The sequence below is a fragment of the Lytechinus variegatus genome, chromosome 3 (genome assembly GCF_018143015.1).
Source record: "Lytechinus variegatus isolate NC3 chromosome 3, Lvar_3.0, whole genome shotgun sequence".
Taxonomy (NCBI): domain Eukaryota; kingdom Metazoa; phylum Echinodermata; class Echinoidea; order Temnopleuroida; family Toxopneustidae; genus Lytechinus; species Lytechinus variegatus.
Genome location: NC_054742.1, coordinates 14634301 through 14656729, shown reverse-complemented (window position 1 = coordinate 14656729; position 22429 = coordinate 14634301). Strand labels below are relative to the sequence as shown.

General features: G+C 33.1%; 1 protein-coding gene across 4 annotated transcripts in view; it reads right to left on the bottom strand.

Annotated features, from left to right (window-relative positions):
• Positions 1–4294: 4294 nt before the first annotated feature.
• Positions 4295–22429, bottom strand: part of LOC121410292 — a 38628-nt gene continuing 20493 nt past the window's right edge. For 2 of the 4 annotated variants that reach the window (XM_041602286.1, XM_041602287.1), the window contains exons 10-30: positions 22044–22133; positions 21437–21643; positions 19781–19849; positions 18856–19113; positions 17972–18191; positions 17378–17530; positions 16882–16954; positions 16106–16207; positions 15030–15116; positions 14447–14605; positions 13776–13916; positions 13058–13174; positions 12495–12644; positions 11588–11787; positions 10874–10885; positions 10548–10559; positions 8550–8647; positions 7154–7360; positions 6273–6368; positions 5789–5919; positions 4295–4872 (exon numbers count right to left, since the gene is read on the bottom strand). In XM_041602286.1, coding sequence (XP_041458220.1) covers positions 4732–4872; positions 5789–5919; positions 6273–6368; positions 7154–7360; positions 8550–8647; positions 10548–10559; positions 10874–10885; positions 11588–11787; positions 12495–12644; positions 13058–13174; positions 13776–13916; positions 14447–14605; positions 15030–15116; positions 16106–16207; positions 16882–16954; positions 17378–17530; positions 17972–18191; positions 18856–19113; positions 19781–19849; positions 21437–21643; positions 22044–22133 — 2723 coding nt within the window. In that variant the 3' untranslated portion in view covers positions 4295–4731. The remainder of the gene's footprint in view (positions 4873–5788; positions 5920–6272; positions 6369–7153; positions 7361–8549; positions 8648–10547; positions 10560–10873; positions 10886–11587; positions 11788–12494; positions 12645–13057; positions 13175–13775; positions 13917–14446; positions 14606–15029; positions 15117–16105; positions 16208–16881; positions 16955–17377; positions 17531–17971; positions 18192–18855; positions 19114–19780; positions 19850–21436; positions 21644–22043; positions 22134–22429) is intronic. The other 2 variants (XM_041602284.1, XM_041602285.1) reach the window with 2 other exon arrangements.

Below are 22429 nucleotides of genomic sequence, written 5' to 3'. Positions count from 1 at the left end.
ATTTCCATATCATCCTATTGTGATCTGAATGTTGCAAATAGATGTTATTTATATGATGGACCTATATTATTGAGATCAAAATGGGGAATATTGCCTTCAATGGATGATATCTGCTTTAGCAAATAATCAAAGTCAGATTATAAAAGTGAATTAGATTATGGGTTTTGGGGGGCATTTGTATGCCAATTGCTGTTTTATGTCATGTGGATTTTAATCCAATCTCTTTGTTTTCCTTTTTGGTTTGGAAAGTTTATGTAATTTTGTCACTCGGTATTAAAGAACTTTTCTCTATACTTTTTCTAACTCCATTCTCTATTTTATTTGAATTGTTTTGTTGTATTGTGGATCATTAGGGAAGCCTTCAGACTGTAAAAGCAAATGCTCTAGATAAATAGAGCAAAGTAAAACTTTTGCAATGACAATTTATTGAATAGTTCATTAATCTACCCAGTTTTTAATATTCAGTGGGTGGTTATTCATTATACTTAAACCTTAAACATTGCCGTTCTTTTCAGTTTGAAGTAGGAATTAATTTCAAATGAAATAAAATCATAATGAAGTCGAGGATCATCTCCGCAGATGACTGCTTTAGAATGTTAAATTCATAATGGACAGAAACAGAATGTAACAGACAAAATACACAACAACACTTGGTATTAACATACACCAGCCCATTTAATTTTCAGCAATCTTCCAAAAGTAGAATAGATGTAAACTTAGCAGTTGATATTATATCATTCATAAATTTGACCAGAGTGTTTGTATTGATTATTAACACATGCAATCTATCTAGTAGACTATTACGAGACGCAATGTGTTCTTTGTTACAAGTCGTTTGCTAACTATGGTAAGATGAGAACATACAATCTTCACAAGAAACATTTTTATTTTACAAATATATGACTGTATTATCTAGAGTATTATAGATTCATAACATACTATTTGCATATATTTTGATTGTGGTTTAAGATGGATTAAGACAAAAAAATATCTAGTACATTTAATCTCATTCATTCATAACTCACAATACATGTACTTGATTACATATTTGCATATAATACTTGAAAGCACTTGGGTAGTGATCAATGAGTATTTGGTTTCTAAGGACGGTATTTTTCTATGGTTGAATATATAATAACCACATTGAGGCACAGTAATAACATGCAGAATAGAATAGAACAGTCATGGAATATGATACAGGATGTATCTCATTTAGAAAAATGTTTTCACACACTTTGCAGTCAATGTTGAGAATGGAATTCACTTTGGTTAAAAAAAGAATCAAGGTATTTAATACAGTACATCAAATACTAAGAAATGATTGCCGTGCATTTTCTCAAAGAGTCTATGACATAGTCTTAACACTTTCATTTTATCAATAATTATCACAATTTTTTACAGAGATTATACAGAAAATGAAAATGACAAGAAAAGTGGGATAGAGGAAGGTAAGAATGAAGAAAATGATGGGGGAAATATTAACTAAAAATGAAACAATGACAGTAACTATTGGCAAAAATTGGTTGATCAATTGCCAGTGCATACACAGCTACCATGTCAAACAAGATTTCTATTAACACATACAATGTCGGATTGAAATATGATATCGATATTTAAAATCCCATGTACTGCACAAATTAAATGTTCGTAACCAATTCATATAGAAAACTAATAAAATTTCAGTTCAGCCATGCAGTAGACCTGTTCAGTATGAATTCATAAATCATTTACTTTGCAAGCTTTCATAGGTTATAAAAGTGATATACTACCAAGCCCGGGGGGGGGGGGGGCACTTCCATTGATGAGTGAATACTATTCATGACATTGGGGTTTCGAAAAGCACTCTTAACAACTATTTTTCATGTTCTGAAAATGCACCAATTAACCAAGTATTCGCATGTGAAACCCTACCCTTAACAAGTATTAAAAACAAAACAGTACTCTTGACAAGCATTCCCATAATCACATAGCTTTCCTCGCGAAATATAAACCCTTTTTACAGTATTTTAGTGTTTTTGACACCCTTATTACCTTACTAAACAACATGCCCAATCTTGAAAAAAATACCCTTTTACGTTTCTTTGGTCCCACATAGTATCTATTCGTCAATGGAAGTGCCCCCCCCCCCCCAGCTACCAAGGCAACCATCAAATCTGTAAACTTCCGATGGCTTTATTGTTAAATAAGACACATACTACGTATGGAAGAGTATTCCAAAATTGAACAATTACACAAACAATTCAGTTATATAGCTGTATAGCCTAATATATGATATTCATGGTTTTAAAAGTCACCCAAGATTAAATGCATATATCTGAAAATAGAAATATAATCCACAATATGCATCTACATTTAATTAAATTAGATACGGTTCTTAGCAGCAAGTCAAAAACCAGTTTTGAATGAAATAGTGTTCACCGGTAAATGCTATAATGATAATATCAAGGATGTATGAAGCAGTAGAAAGTCTTGGTAACATTCCTTAGTATTCAGACACAGTGAACCACTTTACAAAATTCTTTCATATAGAACTTCAATATTTACAAATCAGAAAGAAAGGGGATAAGAAATGAGGAATACATAATAATTTGTTATCAAGTCAACAATGAACATCCAATGAGCAAACCCTGTATATCATTTTGATACACAAACTCAATACATCACACAAAGCTGAAACTACATGTGGTCATATTGACATTGGAAACATTTGATTTCAACTTTCACACTTGCACAGAATAAAGAAATTATAACCTTTCTGGTAAAACACAAACTCAAGTAATATAATATTGCACTTTTCTTATTTTGAGCTTCTTTTATGACTTGACATGATAACTTTGCTTCAAAGTCATCATTTCAGAGTATTTGTAATAAACTTATACCTATCGCATCGCAGTATAAGGGATCTTAAAAGAGTATACTAGAGACCAAGAATAGACTAATACTATTTTTATTTTAAACCAATAATGCATTTAGAGCTTTATGAGAGAAAAAAATATAAGTGAAATCACATTTGTACAAACTCATTTATAACCATGAATATTATAGAACACAACTGACAATGACAAATTTAACCCTAAAACAGACAGCACAAAATCTCCACTGATCATCAAACTAACAAAAATATTCTTATACCATCAAATTAACAAATGTTGTTATAAATATTCCTTGTTTTTTATATTTTTCTACAGTGAACACTTTTTGCATTCATGATGTTGATAATATTGCACTTCTCTTGAAACTCACAACATTGTTAATCATGTTTCAAGATCATCAGTCTGTTTCAAAATATGCATTTGCTTCTACTATTCACAATATTCTAAGACTGAAATCACACCTAGAACTGTCAGGTTTGATTTGAATTAGGCTGGCAAAGAACTTCAAATATTTAATGATAGTGGAAGGCATTCACATGGATACTATAAATATTTATAATTGATTATTTCTAAATAATTTACAATATAAAGTATTAACAAGTATGACATAAAGAACATGATCATTCAATATCACAATTATTATTCAGAAAGTCTACATGAAGATGCCGGTGGGGATTTACTGCAGAAAAACTTACCATCTCCAGTACTGATTTAAACTACACATAAATATCTTGATAGCCTTGCTAATACAACAAGCTGTAACATGTATTACAGTGTGCTAAGGCTATCACTGTTGGAAGGATATTTAAGAAGTACAATATCTAGTGCACACTTGGAATACACAGGCACGCTTGCTGACTGAGCTACAATGCCTCATATGGACCAATGACTGCAATGGACTTACAAAATTATTGTTACCTCTAAAACCCTACACCTAAATAAACATACTGTAGTATTACCCCGGGGGGCCACTTACTTTGACGAGTGAATACCATGCACGACCAAAAAACACGTAAAAAGGATGTCCTTTTCACGATAGGGCATGCTACGTAACGTGATAGGGTGTCAAAAACACAAAAATAATGAAAAAAGGGTATCTATATCGCTAGGAAAATTATGTGTTTAGGGTAGAATTTGCGGGATGATAAAACAAAATTAAAATGTTTTATAAAGGATGTCCTTTTGCCCCAACACTACGTGTTTAGAGTCCTATTTGCGTGAGGTGTAGGTGGGGTCTTACTAAACCAAATAAGGTAAAGTCGACGACCTAAGGACCCGTAACAATAAAACATTCCTGTTCTTGTTTAGGGGTTCATTTCAGGGAATATTTGCTAAGAGTATCGTTTTGTTTCCAATACTTGTTAAGGGTAGGGTCACACGCCAATACTTGTTAAGGGATGCATTTTCAGAATATGGAAATTACATGTTTAGGATGCTTTTCAAGACCCCATGGTCGCGCATGGTATCCACTCGTGAATGGAAGTGCCCCCCCGGAGTATTACCAATATATGTCATGTATTGTAATGAGTTATGTAATATTCTAAACACTATATATATTACATCTGTTTAATTTCATTTTAAATATTGATTGTTCCATGCAACTATAAAATAAATGTATACAATTAATTTGTTGTCACATCAGCCAAGAAAAAAAAAATGATTATGTCTGTCAGGTCTACCTACGTTATTACTCACCCAATGACTTACAATGTGATAAAAACAACATACGTCCTGTAATTTATTCATATTTTCCTATTGTAAGCAATTAAAAAAAAAGGCCAAAGCTCTTAGCCCCTGGAACATCATGTTCTGACTTTGAGCAGAGAAGACTGGAATAAATTGGTGAGCAAATTGAAAGTCACTCCTTGGTAGACAAAATTTTCCATTGGCAGACAGTATAGTCTTTGGATCCAGCTGATAAGAGATATTGTTGAGAAGACCTTGTGAACCGTACACACACTGCACAATGAGGATGGGCAGCAAACTGCTTGAACTGAGCCTATATGAAATTTTACAAAAAACCACATAAATCTACCAGTTAAGAATACATATATTAACATGAACATTTCAGGTAAAGCAGTGTAAATGTAAATATTTTCAACATCTGTTTACATATCATGCTCTTAAAGGGGTACTCAGGACTGAAAACATCTATATATGTACTGTATATAAATAGAGTAAAATTCAGAGAGCAAAATGCTGAAATAGTCATCAAAATCTGATAACAAACAATGAAGTTATTGAATTTCAAGACTTACCCAGTATTTTGTAAAACTAGTTATATTTGCATCGTCATGAATACTCGTACGGTGGGCAGATGATGTCACATTCCCACTTTCCTTCTTATATTATTACATGAAATATTAATTGTGTCATTTTTTCATACACATGTGAATGATATGTCTTCCTGACATTCAAATAAGTTGCAGCAATGAATATCTAATGCACTAAATAAGTTCCTAATCTAATTTTTGGAGGAAAAAAAATTTGAATGAACCTAATTTCATATAATAAAAGAACAAGTGGGGATAGTTTGCTCATTGAATATTCATGAAGACATGCCGAGAACTGTTTAGAGGAATAATCCAAATCTTGAAAATGCCATAGCTTTGTTATTCCTTGCCCGATTTTGATCAAATTTTCAGTGTTTTCCTTGTTTGATATTTCTTTATCTGTTCAAAAATCATTTACAGCCTGGAGTACCCCTTTCATAAGACCTGTTTCCTGATATATTATAAATGGAAAGAAAATAACATAATATATTTTTAATACAAATATGAGCAGAATACATGCTATAATACTATTTAATTATCACAGCAATATTTATATGAATCATCTCAACATTTTCATGAAGCATTGAAAAATTGACAGCTTTTAAGTACATGTATTCTTGTGTATGCAAAACATTGACTGACCTCAGAATGAGTAGAAGGATATGTGTAAAGACGAATATAACCATCATAGCCCCCTGCAACAACCAATGGACAATCATCATGACAGACATCTACTGAGGCTTGTTGAAGTCCTTCTTCTTTTCCAAAAATACCTTTCAAAGGAAACCATTATCACCAAAATAAAATAACACTTTATATTTTACAGAGAGGACTGCATAAAAAAAATAAAAAATACTTTTATACAAAATTCATATAATAAAGAATGGTCCGAACCTATCAGAATCCATTAGCTGATGCATTTATTATTAGGTCAAAATTCATTTGGGGTAAATGAACTTATGATTTTGGTATCAAATTAAAGGTTTTTCTAACGTTTAAAAACAAACCTTCATCTTATATTGTATGTAGTTGTTTTTAAAATTACTACTGCTGCTATATTGAATTACAAATTGCAAGAGTGCCAATCATCAGTCAATAAACTGAATATTAAACTTTGCTGACCTACCTGCTACTGGGTACCCCATGAGACATTGCTGTGATGACCAATCAACATTATAGACTTCCTCCAGGTTCTCAACAGTTTCATACGTCTTACTATTCCCTGTAAAACATTGAAACAATGTCAAACTTTGCTCACATTACCATGAAGGAAAATGAAATAATCCCAAGTTAGTCTTGCACCCAATAATTCAATTTCATAATTCCTACAGTAATTGTAGCTGTAATTTTACCATGCACTTTATCCACAAATCTAGATTTTTTTTATTAAAAAATCTTTTCTATCTATTTAATCTAAACACGCACAAATAAGTTCTTAATAGCTTTAACAACAATATTTTGATTTCATTTTATTTTATTTCTGCATTCAAGATAAATATGCAACATAACATCTAGATGATACAATTAAGTTTTACAAAACAATAAAGCAATGAAAAATAAATATCAACAAGAAGAAAATAACAATTTAAACGAATGCAGGAGACCGCCATCGTGAGCTGTTAAGCTTGAATATTATTACGGCCTCGTAAAAAAATGTACATAAATTTCTTTCTTCATTGATCAAGTGGGTGTAATGCAGGTGCGGGTGAAGTAAAGGGCAGTTGAATACTTAACTTGAGGAGGGGGATGCATATGATTCGATGTTTTTTCTTTAATAGTGGCTTTAAATGAGTATATTGTTGAACATGACTTAATATTATATTGTCTGGAAAGTTGTTCCAAATATCTGGACCATAACGTCGAATTGATTTATGAGTTATTAATAACTTAGGGTTGGTGAGATGAAGGTTTCCTGATGTGCAGGTTGGGTAGGAATGAACAGACCTGTTAAACCTAAACATATTATTTAAGGACAGAGGAAGTTGATTATTAAAATGTTATGCTCACATATCAGATATTCTATCTGGTCTGAACTACTTTGAACCAGATAGCTAGGCTCCACTTCTCCAGTCATGTCTTTTGACCAGTCTAGCCCTGTGATTGGTCCACTGTGACCTGTGAACTTGCCAATCATCTCCAGAGTGCTGCCTTTGTTGTGAGCTTGGAGTATAAGGATTTGATTGTCTTGGCAACCAACAGCAATCATTTTACCATCTGAACAAAAGAAATAATTCTGAAGTAAGCATCCACTGTGACAGTCCAACTGATTCTTTATTACCAGCAATAGAATTCAATTGATGGTTAGTCATTTCTACAGAAGCAATAAAGTGCCATCGACTTGACAAGATGGCAAGATAAATCATTGTGCCAAGTCGACATAAACGTAAATGGTATCTCGTCAAGTCAACAAACAAAAAGTTGGAATGTCAAAATGGCGAGTTATATTATCTCGCCAAGTTGACTGACTTGAGATCAAGCCCTAAATAGACTGGGATATTTCGATGCCTAAGAAGACTGCGTCAATCGTGTGGAAAAATGGCATGCACATTACCCATGGCATAATATACAAAACCATAAGATCAAATATTGCAAAAAATCTCATCGCTAATTAATTATGCTAATTTATGTATAAAATCAAAAGTTTGCACTAATAAAATAATGCCCCTAAAATGCTAATTTTTGGTTCACAGACTCTTAATAGGAATGTGATCAAATGTACTTAAACAAAAATCAACATCACATTTATTTCTTATGTATTTGATATTCTCTAAATTTCTTATATATTTCTTTGTTTTTCGGCTTTTGGTTTTTTTCAATGGAAATTGTCAGGGACTTTATTTTGACCATAAACAAGATGAAATTAATTGATTTTAAGCAGAAAAAAGGAAAAATAATGATACCTTTATGAATTTTAGCTAAAAACACTATTTGTATTGGATTTGTACACAAATTCATGTTTTTGAGCAATTTTGAGTCTGCATGCACTTACGAAATGTGTAATTTTGGAACCCTTACCTGGGGGTCGCGATTTTTGCCTCAAAAGTTGTGCGAGACTTGAAAGTAAAGTCAGTGAGCGACGCGGTAAAAAAAATTTGCACTGCGGATTTATCACAAAAAATGTTGAGGGGGGCTGAATCAGTCCCCCTCCCTGTCTTATTACGGTTAATTTTATATCCATAACTTGCACTCACCACATCCAGTTCAAAATGAATTCAGGTTGCGTCTTGGCTGGTTGAGTACAGATCAACATCTACGTGAATAAACTAATCTTTCTACTTACTCTTTATTTGCCAACATGGCTAGATAATGTATCTCGCCATGTTGACATAATATGTTATGTATGTCAATAGCACATATATTTCTTTCTTATTATACAAAACAATGCACTATCAATTTAAATTACCTGGTGATATTTTGAGGCAACATGCCGCTCCTTTACCTAGCTTGAAACGATTCACCTCAGCATCCTCTGTTGTTTGACCAAGCATCAAGATGACGACACTGGAAATAAAGAGTTATATAGTATAATTGTATCATATTGACTGTCCTCCAGGGGAACATATGATACAGTATGTGACCAGACACCCCAAAAATAAAAATAAGTCACCCAAAGTGAATTTTGAGATTTTTATTGAGCTTGAGAGAAGGAATATCCTAAGATTTTAAATGATCTATAACTTGTCAAAATTGATCAACAATTACTTGATTAATGAGTCCACTGTTTTGAATTAATGAGTCCACTCTACAGACAGTGGACTCGTTAATAAAAATAGTGTACTTAACCATGACAACAGGCGTCAATTCCGCACACTGTGACAAAAGAGCGCATCAGCATTGGACAGTTTTTAATACATGCGGTAAATAAGCGTAATTCATACAGGAAATCTGCATAACAATGGGTTAAACCGGTGGTTATAAAAACCACCTTTGTGAATTCTGGCCTTAGTGCTTGTCCCCGGGGGGGCCACTTACATTGACGAGTGGATACCATGCGCGACCAAAAAAACACGTAAAAAGGATGTCTTTTTCACGATAGGGCACGTTACCTACGTAACGTGATAACTGATAAGGGTGTCAAAAACACAAAAATAATGAAAAAAGGGTATCTATTTCGCTAGGAAAATTACGTGTTTAGGGTCGAATTTGCGGGATGATAAAACAAAGATAGAATGTTTTATAAAGGATGTTTTTTTTGTCCCAACAATTCGTGTTTAGGGTCCGATTTTGCGCGAGGTGTAGAAGATGGGGTCGTACTAAACCAAATAAGGTAAAGCCGACGGGCCGAAGGACCCGTAACAATAAAACATTCCTTTACTTGTTTAGGGGTTCATTTCAGGGAACATTTGCCAAGAGTATCGTTTTGTTTCCAATACTTGTTAAGGGTAGGGTTTCAAACGCCAATACTTGTTAAGGGGTGCATTTTCAGAATATGGAAATTACGTGTTTAGGGTGCTTTTCGAGACCCCATGGTCGCGCATGGTATCCACTCGTGAATGGAAGTGGCCCCCCCGGGTGCTTGTCTCAAAGTCAAACATATCAGACATATGGATATTATTGTACTCAAGTAAGCTGATATTATTTACCCCATTTTCATAAATTTGTGTAACTATTATCAAACAAAGAAATCTTTTTTTAAATCTGAAGGATCTATACTCATTCATTATTTACTCAGTCTTTTCACCTAAGCCAGAATATAACAGGGCAGACATTGTCTATCATATATGCAATTGGCTACATGTAAACCCAGCTGTTGTGTGCCCAGACAAGATTTTAAACAGCTATTTGGAAAAGATATCAAGCAAAGTCTAATCAATCTTTAGTACAAAATGTTAGGCCATATTTTATAGAACAAAAAGATTACAACTAGTGAATTCATATATTTAGATAATGGAAACACAAAGAAGAAGACTTCAAAATTAAGGACACCCTATCACAATATAAGTTGAATGGCATGCTTACTAATAATAATCTCTGAGAATATAATCAAAATAAAGAAAGAGGGGAAGGGATATTTATGATTATTCAAGCAAAAAGGAAATTGAACACTACTAATATGGCAGGGAAGAAGCAAATGGTTAAGGAGAATAGGAGGGTTATGTTTTAGTTACACCAACAAAATGGACAGATTGTATGCATTGGAAAGAATGTCTAAAGGGCTTTGGTCAGTATGAAGTTGGTTTCACAAGTATTATTGTAGTAGCATAAGATTAAAGAAGGATGCAGCATGGTATGCCGATAGAAGATGGAGGCAAAGGTACAATCCATTTCTGTGAGTGCAAGATATTCTTAGCCATCTCCATATGAAGCAAAGCAGGTTATTAAAATGGATAGAAATCCTGATTACTACTTCTTCAACTATCAAACCTATATTACTATTACTTCTTCTACTATATATATTTACCTTCTATCATAACTGTTTAATGATACATGGGAAGCATGCAATGACATGACAAGCAACAATGATCACATGAAAAGGTATTGATGGAAGAAGATTAAATGTATGCAATTAATAATATGAGACATGTCCTGAACACCAACATAAACCAGAGATTAAGACCAAAGTTTTATATTACTTCTAGAGAAATACACACAAACAGAATGCCTGTATGGAGCAATTAATGCGATCAATTAGAAAAATGACATTTATGGATAAATGATTTCATGAACAAAGTGTACACAAGAAGATAGTGAATTAAGGAATACCACGATGACACAGTAAATCATTACCTGTTACCCATTCTGATAAGCAGCGGGTTGAAAGATGAAATGCATGAACAAAATTAATCAATCACAGTTTTAAAGCATTAGTGTTAATCTTTTATACATTTGCATGCTGCACATGACAAACAAAATGGTGCATATGTCATTTGTACATACAAAATTTTCTTCATACATCAAACTAGTCAATTAGAGGCATTTCAAATATACTCATTTGATAATGTGCATGTATTTGATAAAAAAAAAACCAAGTAGAATATATCAATTGAGCCATTACAAACATCTTTTTGAAATTTCCATAATGAAATCATTACATAATTTCCATTTGATTAAAACAAATCAATTTCATCATTATTTGTCTGTCCTAACCAAATGTATAGAAAAATATCGAAAATGAAAAAGGGTATGTAGTTCCACTCAATGTAGAAAATATAAAGACAAATATAATGAGGCAAAAACAAATAGAAAGAGACGCAATGAGGGAGATAAAATGATAAAACAGAAGGGATACACAGACACAACATATATAGAAATACAAACACAATAATGGAAACTATAGCATATAAGAGAGGGGCTCTGAGAGAAAAGGAGAAATAGAGATGAAAACTAGACTTAGAAAAGGACATCACACATACATAAATACAATATAAACCAAAAAGACAAAAATACAGAGACAGAGATAAATAGATCAAAGAAAGGCATTGTTATCTCAGAGAAGCTTACTTTGCATCCTTAGTTCCCAAGGCAACCAGACCTGTATCAAGATGGACATCCATACAATGGATATTAGTCCCTTTGACCATGTATCTCCAGAGTGGACGATGGTCAATGAAGTTGTAGAGAGACACTGTACCATCATAGCTACCGGTCAAAAACTGGTCATCAGATAGAACAGACATACAGTGAACCTCTTCATAGTGAGCCTGTATGAAAGATGTAAAAGAAATATTGAAGTATAACACAATGTATAAAAAGACCATCCAAAGTAGACAAAATACACAGCTTTTATGAGCAGGTGGGCTTTATGAATGAGTCCAATGATGTATTTTTCGATTGGAAAACGACACAAGGGAAACAAAATTGTGATCTTTAGTGACAAATGGTTGCTAAATCATATTTTACTCTATATATTTGTCTGAAATCAGAGCTTATATCAATAATTGTAACCATGAAAGCTCTTTGAAGGGTGATTTAATGTCATTAGCTGATGACACACTGGCTCTGTACTGTGCTGAACTTTGATGTGGAATTGAGACATTGTGGTAATGTGGTATATTTACTTTCCTCAAGATAGGTTTAACTTGAGCTAAATGGTGAATTATCTACAGTACCATCTCCACACATCAATATCTTATGAGCTAAAATTATATTGGTTTTGGATGGGCCAATATTTGTATCAATGTTTCCAGGTCAGATCATTTCAATACCTACTAGGGCATTGCAATTAAGAGTTTTATACTTTCAATGATCTGGCTTCAAAAGTACTAGCTTCACATGTATGGTAGGTAGTTTGGTAGGTAGGTTGAGGAACTACTAGTATTTAGCTAATTTGCAGTTGGCAAAATATTTCGTTTTAAAATTCTGTAACTTGTTTCTGATAGATACACACTAACAATAGAAAAAAACTCACTTGTGTCACACAATTAGTAGTTTCCTCTCCATTCACAATGAATGTATTATCCTTCAAGTCAAAAGATAAGAGTGAGTTGATGGTAGTACCGATGTAAACTTTATTTCCAGTATGAAGTACTGTACGAATACCGCCTTCTTGCTTAGGTATCTGGGGGGTTCAAAAAAAAATTACAAAAGAAAAAGAATAGTTACTACAGTAAGCTTTATATTTTCAACTAATCATATTTTGTCGATGATACTTAATATCAACAAATAAGAATACATTAGGGTATCTGGTATATTCTTCAGCTTTGTTTTGGAAATTAAAAACAAGATGATGCATGAAATAATTTATAACTAGAAAATATTTTCTTGCACGCACAAAAATGATAGCAAACCCTAATTAAGCATTCATTCATATATAAACATACAAATGAAGTCCCATCATGAAGTTATCATAATGTTTGAGGTCATTATATTTATCACAGTATTTTACCATTAGAGTCTGCACCCTTGCCTGCTAATGATCAACATCGAATGAAATGAATTAATCACATGACTGATCATGTGACCATCACTCACCTGAAGTTTACCATTAGAGTCTGCACCTTTGCCTGCTAGTGACCAACATTTAATGAATCCATCTCGACCACCTGAAACCAAAGTCTTACCTATCATCTGTAAGGTGAACACTGGACCCTGTTAGGAAGAGGTAAAAAAGTGTTGAATTTCATTACCACAATGAAATATAAATTTACTGAAAAAGCCATACAGAATAATGTACAGGAAAAATATCATATTAAGAATGGTGGAAATATAAAAGTGAATTTTTAATTGGTTCAGAGTATGACATAATTTTACAACATCAAAGTGCCCAGGTCTTCAAAAGCTAAAAAACCTACTTTCATAAAACAATTGTATAAAACATTCCTTACTATATAGATATCCATATCAAATGTAATACGCAGGGCAAAACAGGTCAGAGAACACTGTTTTATCATTTCATAGCCTATATCAAGTAGTTACTACTGTAAACAAGCATTCACTTTGCCACAATTAAAACCTAAAATAGAAGTAATTGTATTTCTGTATTTCACACGTTTCACAATTCAATTTTACTCTACACATATTTTATCATGGCATTGCACTTATATGATTAGAATTAGAAACAATATTTGTTTTTAGGTCAGGTTTAGATATTCATAAACCACTGTTGATACAAAAATCACTTCTCCATGCAAGCAATGGCTTAAAAAAACAGTACACAGGGACTTAAATGTGTTTGAATATCAATACAAACCTCATGAGCATGGTTGATGGTGTGCGAGATAGTATTACCACCAGATGGCCAGACATAGATAGTCCCGTTAGAATCACCAGTTATTAGATCACCATTACCACGGAATGACATACTGATAATATATTTAGCCTTCATGTTGTTCTGCAAGCAGTGATAAAATAATATGAGCAATTGAAGACAACACAAATAATCACAGTGGAATTATTTCATTTCACTAACTTCTCAATCAAATCAAATTGATATTTCATATAGAATAATACAAATTCTTTCAGAGGTTTTCTTATTGATTTGAACTAGACTCAATCCAATTTTACCTTCTATTAATTTCACTTCACATTTTACATTCCACTCAACATATAAACAATTTACTTTGATGAAGAAAAATCCTCTGATGAACTGAAATACCACATCATAATACATCTTATACAATACATAATTCATTTCTGATGTAATTATTTTCTGGAACACGGTATATCAAACTGCTGTCACAAGTCAAAACATTGGCAGGCACGGATCCAGCCGCATTAGATAAAATACAATGTCAGGGATCATGTTTTTTTTTTTGGGGGGGGGAGCACAATAGTCAACCTCTCCAAACTATTGTGCCTAAATATCCAGTGGGATCATTGACTATGTTGTAGTGTGTATAATAAATCAATATTTGGACTGACCTCAAAATTAGCTGCCATAGTCTGTGCTACATGTGTCTCAGCTTCATCCTCTCCATCAGATTTAAGCTCCCAGAAAACTAGATGTTCTCTACCAATGCTAATTATCTTACCAGAATCCTTGGGGTGAAAGCTTGCCTGACATACCACTGTTGTGTTCAACTACAAATGCAAACAACACTCTAGATTATCATCATATTAAAGTAAAATGGTCTGTTGCTCTGAATTATTGATGATCAAGATGAAAGCATACCAATACTAATCATAATGAAACACTATTTAGACGTACACAAAACTATTAATTGCTAATTTACTAAGAATTTACATATTTGGCTATTCATTAGATCTGTATATATTTAGATGAAAACTTTCTGCGATATTTCACAGCTTGAATAATTAGACAAGACACCTGATTTTCTAAATAATATAGACCACATAAACAAATTTCAGATCACCATGTTGAATAAATTTTATTGCTCTTATTATCAAGTACATGAAGAGAAGTAATAAAAAACATTTCATACAATTACAATTATCCTTTCAGACAAACTGTGATTGATGAAGGCTGTACCATATATTAACTTACTGTAATTGATGTCATCTTATCACCTGTCTTGAAATTCCAAACTGATAAGGTGTTTTTATTGCTCTGATCAACTGCCAAAAGGTAGTCCTGATTGAAACAAAAATCACAAGGATATAGGGCAGCTTATTTTCAATTGGTCTGCCAATTCATTCTGTTACCAACTCGTCTACTATCATTTGGTCTACCATCAGTTCTTCCACTATCCACATGGTCTAATTGCCATTTCGTCCATTCACCATTTCGTCTGATAACCAATTGGTTCAATAACCATTTAGTCCGTGTACCATTTGGTCTAATAGGATTTAGTGTTAATTAAGCAAAATTAATCAAAATAAAATGGACATTACACCAACGGTTATGATACAAAATGGTTTTAGACAAACTGGTGATTAGACAAAATGATGATCGGACCAAATGGTTCATGGACAAAATGGTTGTTAGACGAAATGCCGATTGATGGAATGGCATTAGACTAAAGACCATGTGTTGCGTGGACGAGTTGGCAGTAGACGAATTGGCAATTTACATAAAGGGCTAGATCTAATATAAAGCTACTGGAAGCAAATGCCTGACAATCCTCTTTATTAACAGGTATAGGCCAAACTGGTTCCAGTTCTGTATTTTCAAGGAAATTTTAAACTGAGAGACTTCAGCATAGTGTATTCAAATTGAATTGAACTTAATTGAATTGAAGTATTCCTTAACAAAGGACAAATAATGCACTGATATAGCAATGCAATTGGCTAATTGCATAACCAAATGAACATGCTTTTGTTCTTTGGATACCAACAGTTATGGTCACCTCAAGTTACAATGGTTTATCTACAGTAGAACAGAAGTTAAATTTGAAAAGCTTGGTTTAATATCCATCAGATAATCCTGGACACATCGCCAAATGCAAGGCTCAAACTTTCACAGGTTTCCTGATGAGAAACTAATACTTGTCAATCTTTTGGTCAGGAGTGATTACTTTTGTCCATGGCATTGAAGTATTAATGCATCTTTCAAATATGTGCACAAAGCAATCAAGAAAAAGGTTCTAATTTTAATCATTATACAACACTATTGCACCATACCTGGAGAGGTGAAAAGGCCAAGCATATGATGGCATTCTCAAAGTCATCTTCAAAAACCAACAGAGTTTCCAGAGTATTCACCTTCCATAAATGAACCATAGGCTGCAATAATTCAAGATGACAGATTATCATTTCTTATAAAAACATTTGATGATTATAAGCACAATGCTGGCTACATTCTCTTTCAATAACTGAAGGCCGATTATTTCCAAAGACAAAGACTGGTTAAAATTTATCAAGTAAAAAACAAAATCTTAACTAATTCATTCATTCATTTATTAACTTTAATTAATTAATCTATTTATTAACGTTAATATATTAATTCATAATAAGCCATATTGTTTCCACGTCTATTCTGGGCAACATCAAACAATATAAATGTATTTGCAATCATGACATACAAGTTATGATAATTACATGGAAATTACACTACCATGTAAATGAAGATATAATACAAAGTGATTGTATGAAAACATAAGCTATGATGTACAAACTAGGGAGAGAAAATCAGCTGACTACCAAGTCTACTAACAATAAAGACTAGGATCATTTTAACTGCAATAAAATAAAATTTCATAAAATCAAACAATTTATCTTAATATCTTATTATATTAATTTCTTAATATACCTCAAATTGATGTGAAAATGTAAAAGGAAATGCCTGCCAATACAATTTTGTCCATGTTCTAAGCCAGTGCTTTCACTGGCTTTTGTGTGATAAAAATATAGAAGCAAATTTATTTCAGTAAACAATGCAAATAAAGAAATTAATATACCTTGACCTCTGACCCTGCTGGTCCCTTTGCTTGCCCAGTTGCCACGGTGATGTTATCTGAATGAACGTTCATGCTAAACAAAATGTACAGAGTTACTCTGAGTAAAAGCATGAAATTTAATTATTTATATAGTTTGCTTCCTATAATGTCATGATAGAATGAATTGTATGCACTGAAGGTAAACCTGAATTATGTCAGGTTACTGTTGTTTATTTTTGTCTTCTTTTTCTTTTGTCAAAGTTGCCAAGTTGAGCATTATCATGCAATAATGACCGATTACACAAAATCAATATCTTAATATAAAAACAATTCATTGATAAGATAGGATATACATTATGCACAAAAGGTTATTAAAAAGTCTATATAGTTGTGAGCAGGGATCAATTGATACAAAACACTTCAAAATCTTTAATGTTTCTTCTAAGAAAAAATCAACAAAATGGCATTTAATTTTACAGTTGGTAAATACTGTTCTGCAAAACAGTGAAGCACTCACCTTCGAATCTCAGCTGTATGCTTTGTATAATGTCTTTGGGTATTAAGTGTTGGGTTATACATAATAGCAATATTAGACATGAAGTATAGAATCTCTCCTCCATCAGCTACTTCAAAAAGATTGCCTCTACAGTCATTCCCACGATAGCCATACCTAGTAACAAGATAATCACAATCACGATAATTGTACTTTGATTAGTAAGTTCTGCATTCAAAGTGATACAGTATTGATTAAAACATTTGTAATTTTCCCTAGATTGCATTTTACTTGTGTGAGGAAAGATCTTTCCAAGCATTGACCATTCAATGTTAAATATGTGAAATAATTGCAATTATAAACAATTTTATGAAAGTGATCAACATAATTATCCTCTTATCCCTTATTCCAATGACATCAGTCATGTAAAACCAATGTCTTACCACACAGCCAAAGAATTGCAAGTAACACCAGAATGTTCTCAGATATCTTATCAATCATTCTTCCATTGCTTTGCTGACATTAAAAAAAAAGAATTATATTGTATACAGATTGTATAAAGATCTGAAATCACAGATACTGAACAATCAAAGTTTACAGCATATCAAATCAACTTACACCCAGTCAAGTTGTAACTCAGCATTTGGTGGATCAGGAAGACTCTGCATCTTTGAATATTTGTCTGGTATATAATATGAGATCTGCTTTCCTTGAACTATGACTTCTAATTTATTGATCTCAGGCTTAGGGTCATCAGTAACTGCCTCCTCTTGTTCTGTTTCTTCCTCAGGCTCTTTCTCCACTTCAGTCTTACTTTGTACTCCCATATCTTCTATTTCTGTTTTTAAAAAAATTGCATTACTCACTAACTAGAGGTCTACTTTAATTAATTTCTCCATGGAGTAAAAAAAAAAAAAAATTATGTATACATAAATCATTTTTGCTAAATATCACTTGCCACATAATATACTGGATGGTTTAAAATACATTTTGCTCTGCATGTTTTGCTCATATATACCGGTAGTTGTTCATTGGGAAAGGGGGGGGCATGAACTAAACAGAAATTGACCAGTTTTTATACTTCCCTTAAATAGTCTATTTTACAGTTTCCCATCTAATAATAAAAAATAAACAAGCAATCACTGCCTGCTTTGTCATATAAGTATTGAAATAACAACATTACACATTTCAATAAATAATTGCTTGAATCATGCGGTTAACAAAGTACATTTGAAAATTCCATTACAAGCAAAATTTTCATCTAAGCAATAGATTGTTAGTTGCCATTGCTATCAGTACTGAATTCAAAGCATTCCCCCATAAATGTAATATCTTTGTTCAATAAATTCCAGTGCCAGGTGATTTAAAGCTAAGCAATTTATTGTGCAACAGATTTTTACATTTGAATGTGCGCACTAATCAATGCAATTGTTCATAGGTATTACCCCCAAGATAAATCATTAAGCTTTGTTATGGGATACAGCAGATTAGGACCATCTTACCACTGTCCAATTCATCAAACTTCTCATCATCATAATCATCCTCTCCTTCTAACATCAGTAGCTCTTCTTCTTCTCCTCCATCCATCTCTTCATCTTCTTCTCCTCCTTTCTTGCCTCTCTTAATAAGACTTTTGAAAGACTGCATGAGAGATGATCCCATACTCTTCTTCTTATCCTCCCCCATGCTGCTAGCAAAGGAGCGGACAGAACGAGAATCTGAAGCTGGCTTGTTGGATGAAATAAGAGGCTGGTCAGAGGCTGTGGATGTGTGGAAGGGGGATATAGCAGGCAAGGCATTCAAGCAAAGATAAAGGCACAAATAGTGAATGAATGACAGATGGACAGACAGACATGCATGGTGAAAGTGATAGAGAGGTGGCCATACAAAAACATTAAAAAACCAAGAAAGTTTTATAGATAAGGGATTTTATAAGCATAAAGACATACAGAATCATACACAAATATGAATCATGACAGAAAATTGATCCGTATTATTCAATGATAGAGTGCGAATAGACCCAAAGTAATAGATGCACATTCCAACATATAATATGATATCAGGAATGGAGGAAAAGAACCAAATATTATTAAGAGAGCATAGGACATTCAGAAAATTAGATTACAAAAAAAGTAGAGAATTGAAGGGAGAGAGGGGGAGAGACAGATCAAATTGTTAATATTTTTATATCAAGCATTAAAAAAATAAAGCATGGGCAGTGAAATTATTGTTAAAGTCCCCATTAAAGCAACAAGCCATTGCATTGTTAGTGCATATCATCATTCCTTACCCAAAGTAAGAAAACACCTAGCATATATAATTTTTTTTTTTTTTTTGCAAAGCATGAAGCAAAATCTCCTTTAAAATGAGACTATGATAAGCTGAATGCAAGCCACCAGCTTAGCCTGAAGACAAGATAAGCTGTACCTGGTATGGACTGAAGTGAACTCAAGTCTTGAGAAACCTGGCTTGCTATTCCAGACTCAACACTTTGATCTAATACAGAATACATGTATTGATTATGACTCTATTAAATGCTCATCAATGAAAATTAACAGTATAGCAATCAAACTACTCCTAACTTGTATAATAAATGTCAACAAGGTTATGTGGGATCTACTAATAGAAAATATAATGATCTCATATTTTATGAACCTGTTATGCAAGACCAATTACAGACACCTTAGGCTTATGAAACTAGAAAAGAGATGAATATCATATATCAATAAAATGAAATCAATTATTTCTGATACCAAAATGAGATTCCTACAGGATGACCAAATTTTATTAAATAAAATATTGTTGCAATCATACCAGGCCTTTGACCAGAGAACAGTTTGATTAGTCTATTGTCTGTCTTTGTCTTGAGCTCGAGTCCTGGGCTTGATGTTGGACTAAAATTTTCCGATCTCAGATCGCTCAACCATGACCAGCACAGAACTAGCAACTACAGCAACTATCAACAATAAAATGCTTTTACTGCTGCACATACACTAGTATGTAAGTTTTGTAAATAAGTATTTTATTATCTATAAATTGTTAATTGTAAAAAAAAAAATACAATCCGACCTCTCTTATCCAGACCAGCACCAATCCAGATAAGGGATTCATCCGGATCTGGGAGACCCAATCTTAAATACATGCAGCTGCCTCCCCATTACAGCGGTAGCTACACGTTATCTATTGTAGTAGGCATACATACAGACAGTATTCACTGCAGTGTCAGTACAAATCATAGGTGGTATTTTTACAGAAATGAAATCGATCAATGGCCAAAACTCTTGAATAATTTACCTGCTAAAATGATTGAGGTATACATCGAGCATACCTCCAAGAAAGAGAATGACTCGATGAAACTAAGCTTTACAATTAGATCATCGAGGCAGATATCGCAGCTTCACAATGTCAGCCATTATTATACTGACTGTAGGCTCAAACATGATAGATGGCACTGTCCATATTGAGGCCTAGCACTAGCTAGAAAGATGTGTGTTATTTTTTCTCCGGGAAATGAAAAGAGTTCATGATGAAATGTTTGCGCTGCGCCCTGATTTACTGGAAAATTATCCTGTCCAAGTTCTTTCGCTGATTCGGGTGAGATATTTTCATGAAAAATAAAGTTGTTGTAGGTAGAATATATTGGAAAAAATGTATGTAATCAAAGTAAGTTTGCGTATAGGATTGAGTTTAGATTGAAATCTCTATTTCCCAACGTACTAGATTGAATTGGAAAAAAAAATCTTGGCAAGTGTGCGGCCAGATAATAGAGAGATCAGGATAAGGGGAGGCAGGATAAGTGAGGTTTGACTATGTATCAAAATGTTTCAATTTAATCTTTTAACTATTTCACTGGAAACTGACTGCAATGTTAAAAATGATACAGTCTGTACTCCACACTGAATAACATTATCCTTAATGCATGACTATTGAAGGGTCCTGTGTCAATTAAGTAACACTGGTTATAGTATTGGTTATAGATATTAAAGGTCTTGGTCAGTGCCTTCTGTGCTTTTGTCTTAGACTTGATCTCAGGGTATATGGTCTTGGTCGGCAAGTATCTTTTTTAATAAACACTGATCCTACCTTGTGATGAAGTATGTGAATCTTGTGAATCATGTGAGACATGACTGATTTGTGTGGATGCTATACTGGGGCTTGAAGCACTCTTTTGAAGGGTAGAACTAGATGATGTATCTTCTATGGACTGTGCTGGTTCTTCCTTAGTCACACCATCATCCTCAGTATTCTCTGGGATCTCACCTTGCTTCTCACTAGTCATAATTTCTGAATCTGAATCATTATATTAGACAGGAATGTAAAAGATTTCAACTGAGAGGTCACCCTGAACTGTATACTTTGCTATATACCTTATATATAACAGGCTCTCAACAGGGCCTTGAGCACAATAAACCTGATAGATAAATTCATTAATTTCTTCCCATGTCTACTTTATATTTGTATTCTATGGTATAGATGTGGAAACAGATAAAAGAGAAAAAAAATGTTAGAAAAACAATGAACTCACATATTTTTTTCTTTAATATGTTCAATGCCTAATGAATTGCAGATATGGAGTTTTTAAGGGAATTTTAATCAAAGCTGTCATACACTACAGAGACAGTCATTTCATTTTTAATCAATGAAATGATACAAATAAATTTAGTTCTCACTTGGCAATCAATGAACTTACCAACAGAGATGCCCACATTGCCAACTGTTGTCGCAGAAGTAACAGCAGAAGAAGCAGAATTGTTGGACTGATTCAAAGAAATTGCCTCATCTATTTGAACACAAAAACAAAAAAGAAAGTGGAGTTTCGTTATGCTACATATGATACTGCAGGAACTATGGAATTAGACTGCTCATACAGTGTACCAGTATATCTCATAATTAAGCCGTTCAAAGATACTTTATGATAAAATCACAATTGCTGATACATCACTTTCTTTAAAACATCAATAAAGGAAAAGATTTTGGCATAAGAAAGAATACCGCATCAATATAACAGATTACAAAAAGTGACTCAAGCATAGAAAGGATAAAGAAAATCTTTTTATAGAACACTAGGAAGCTTAT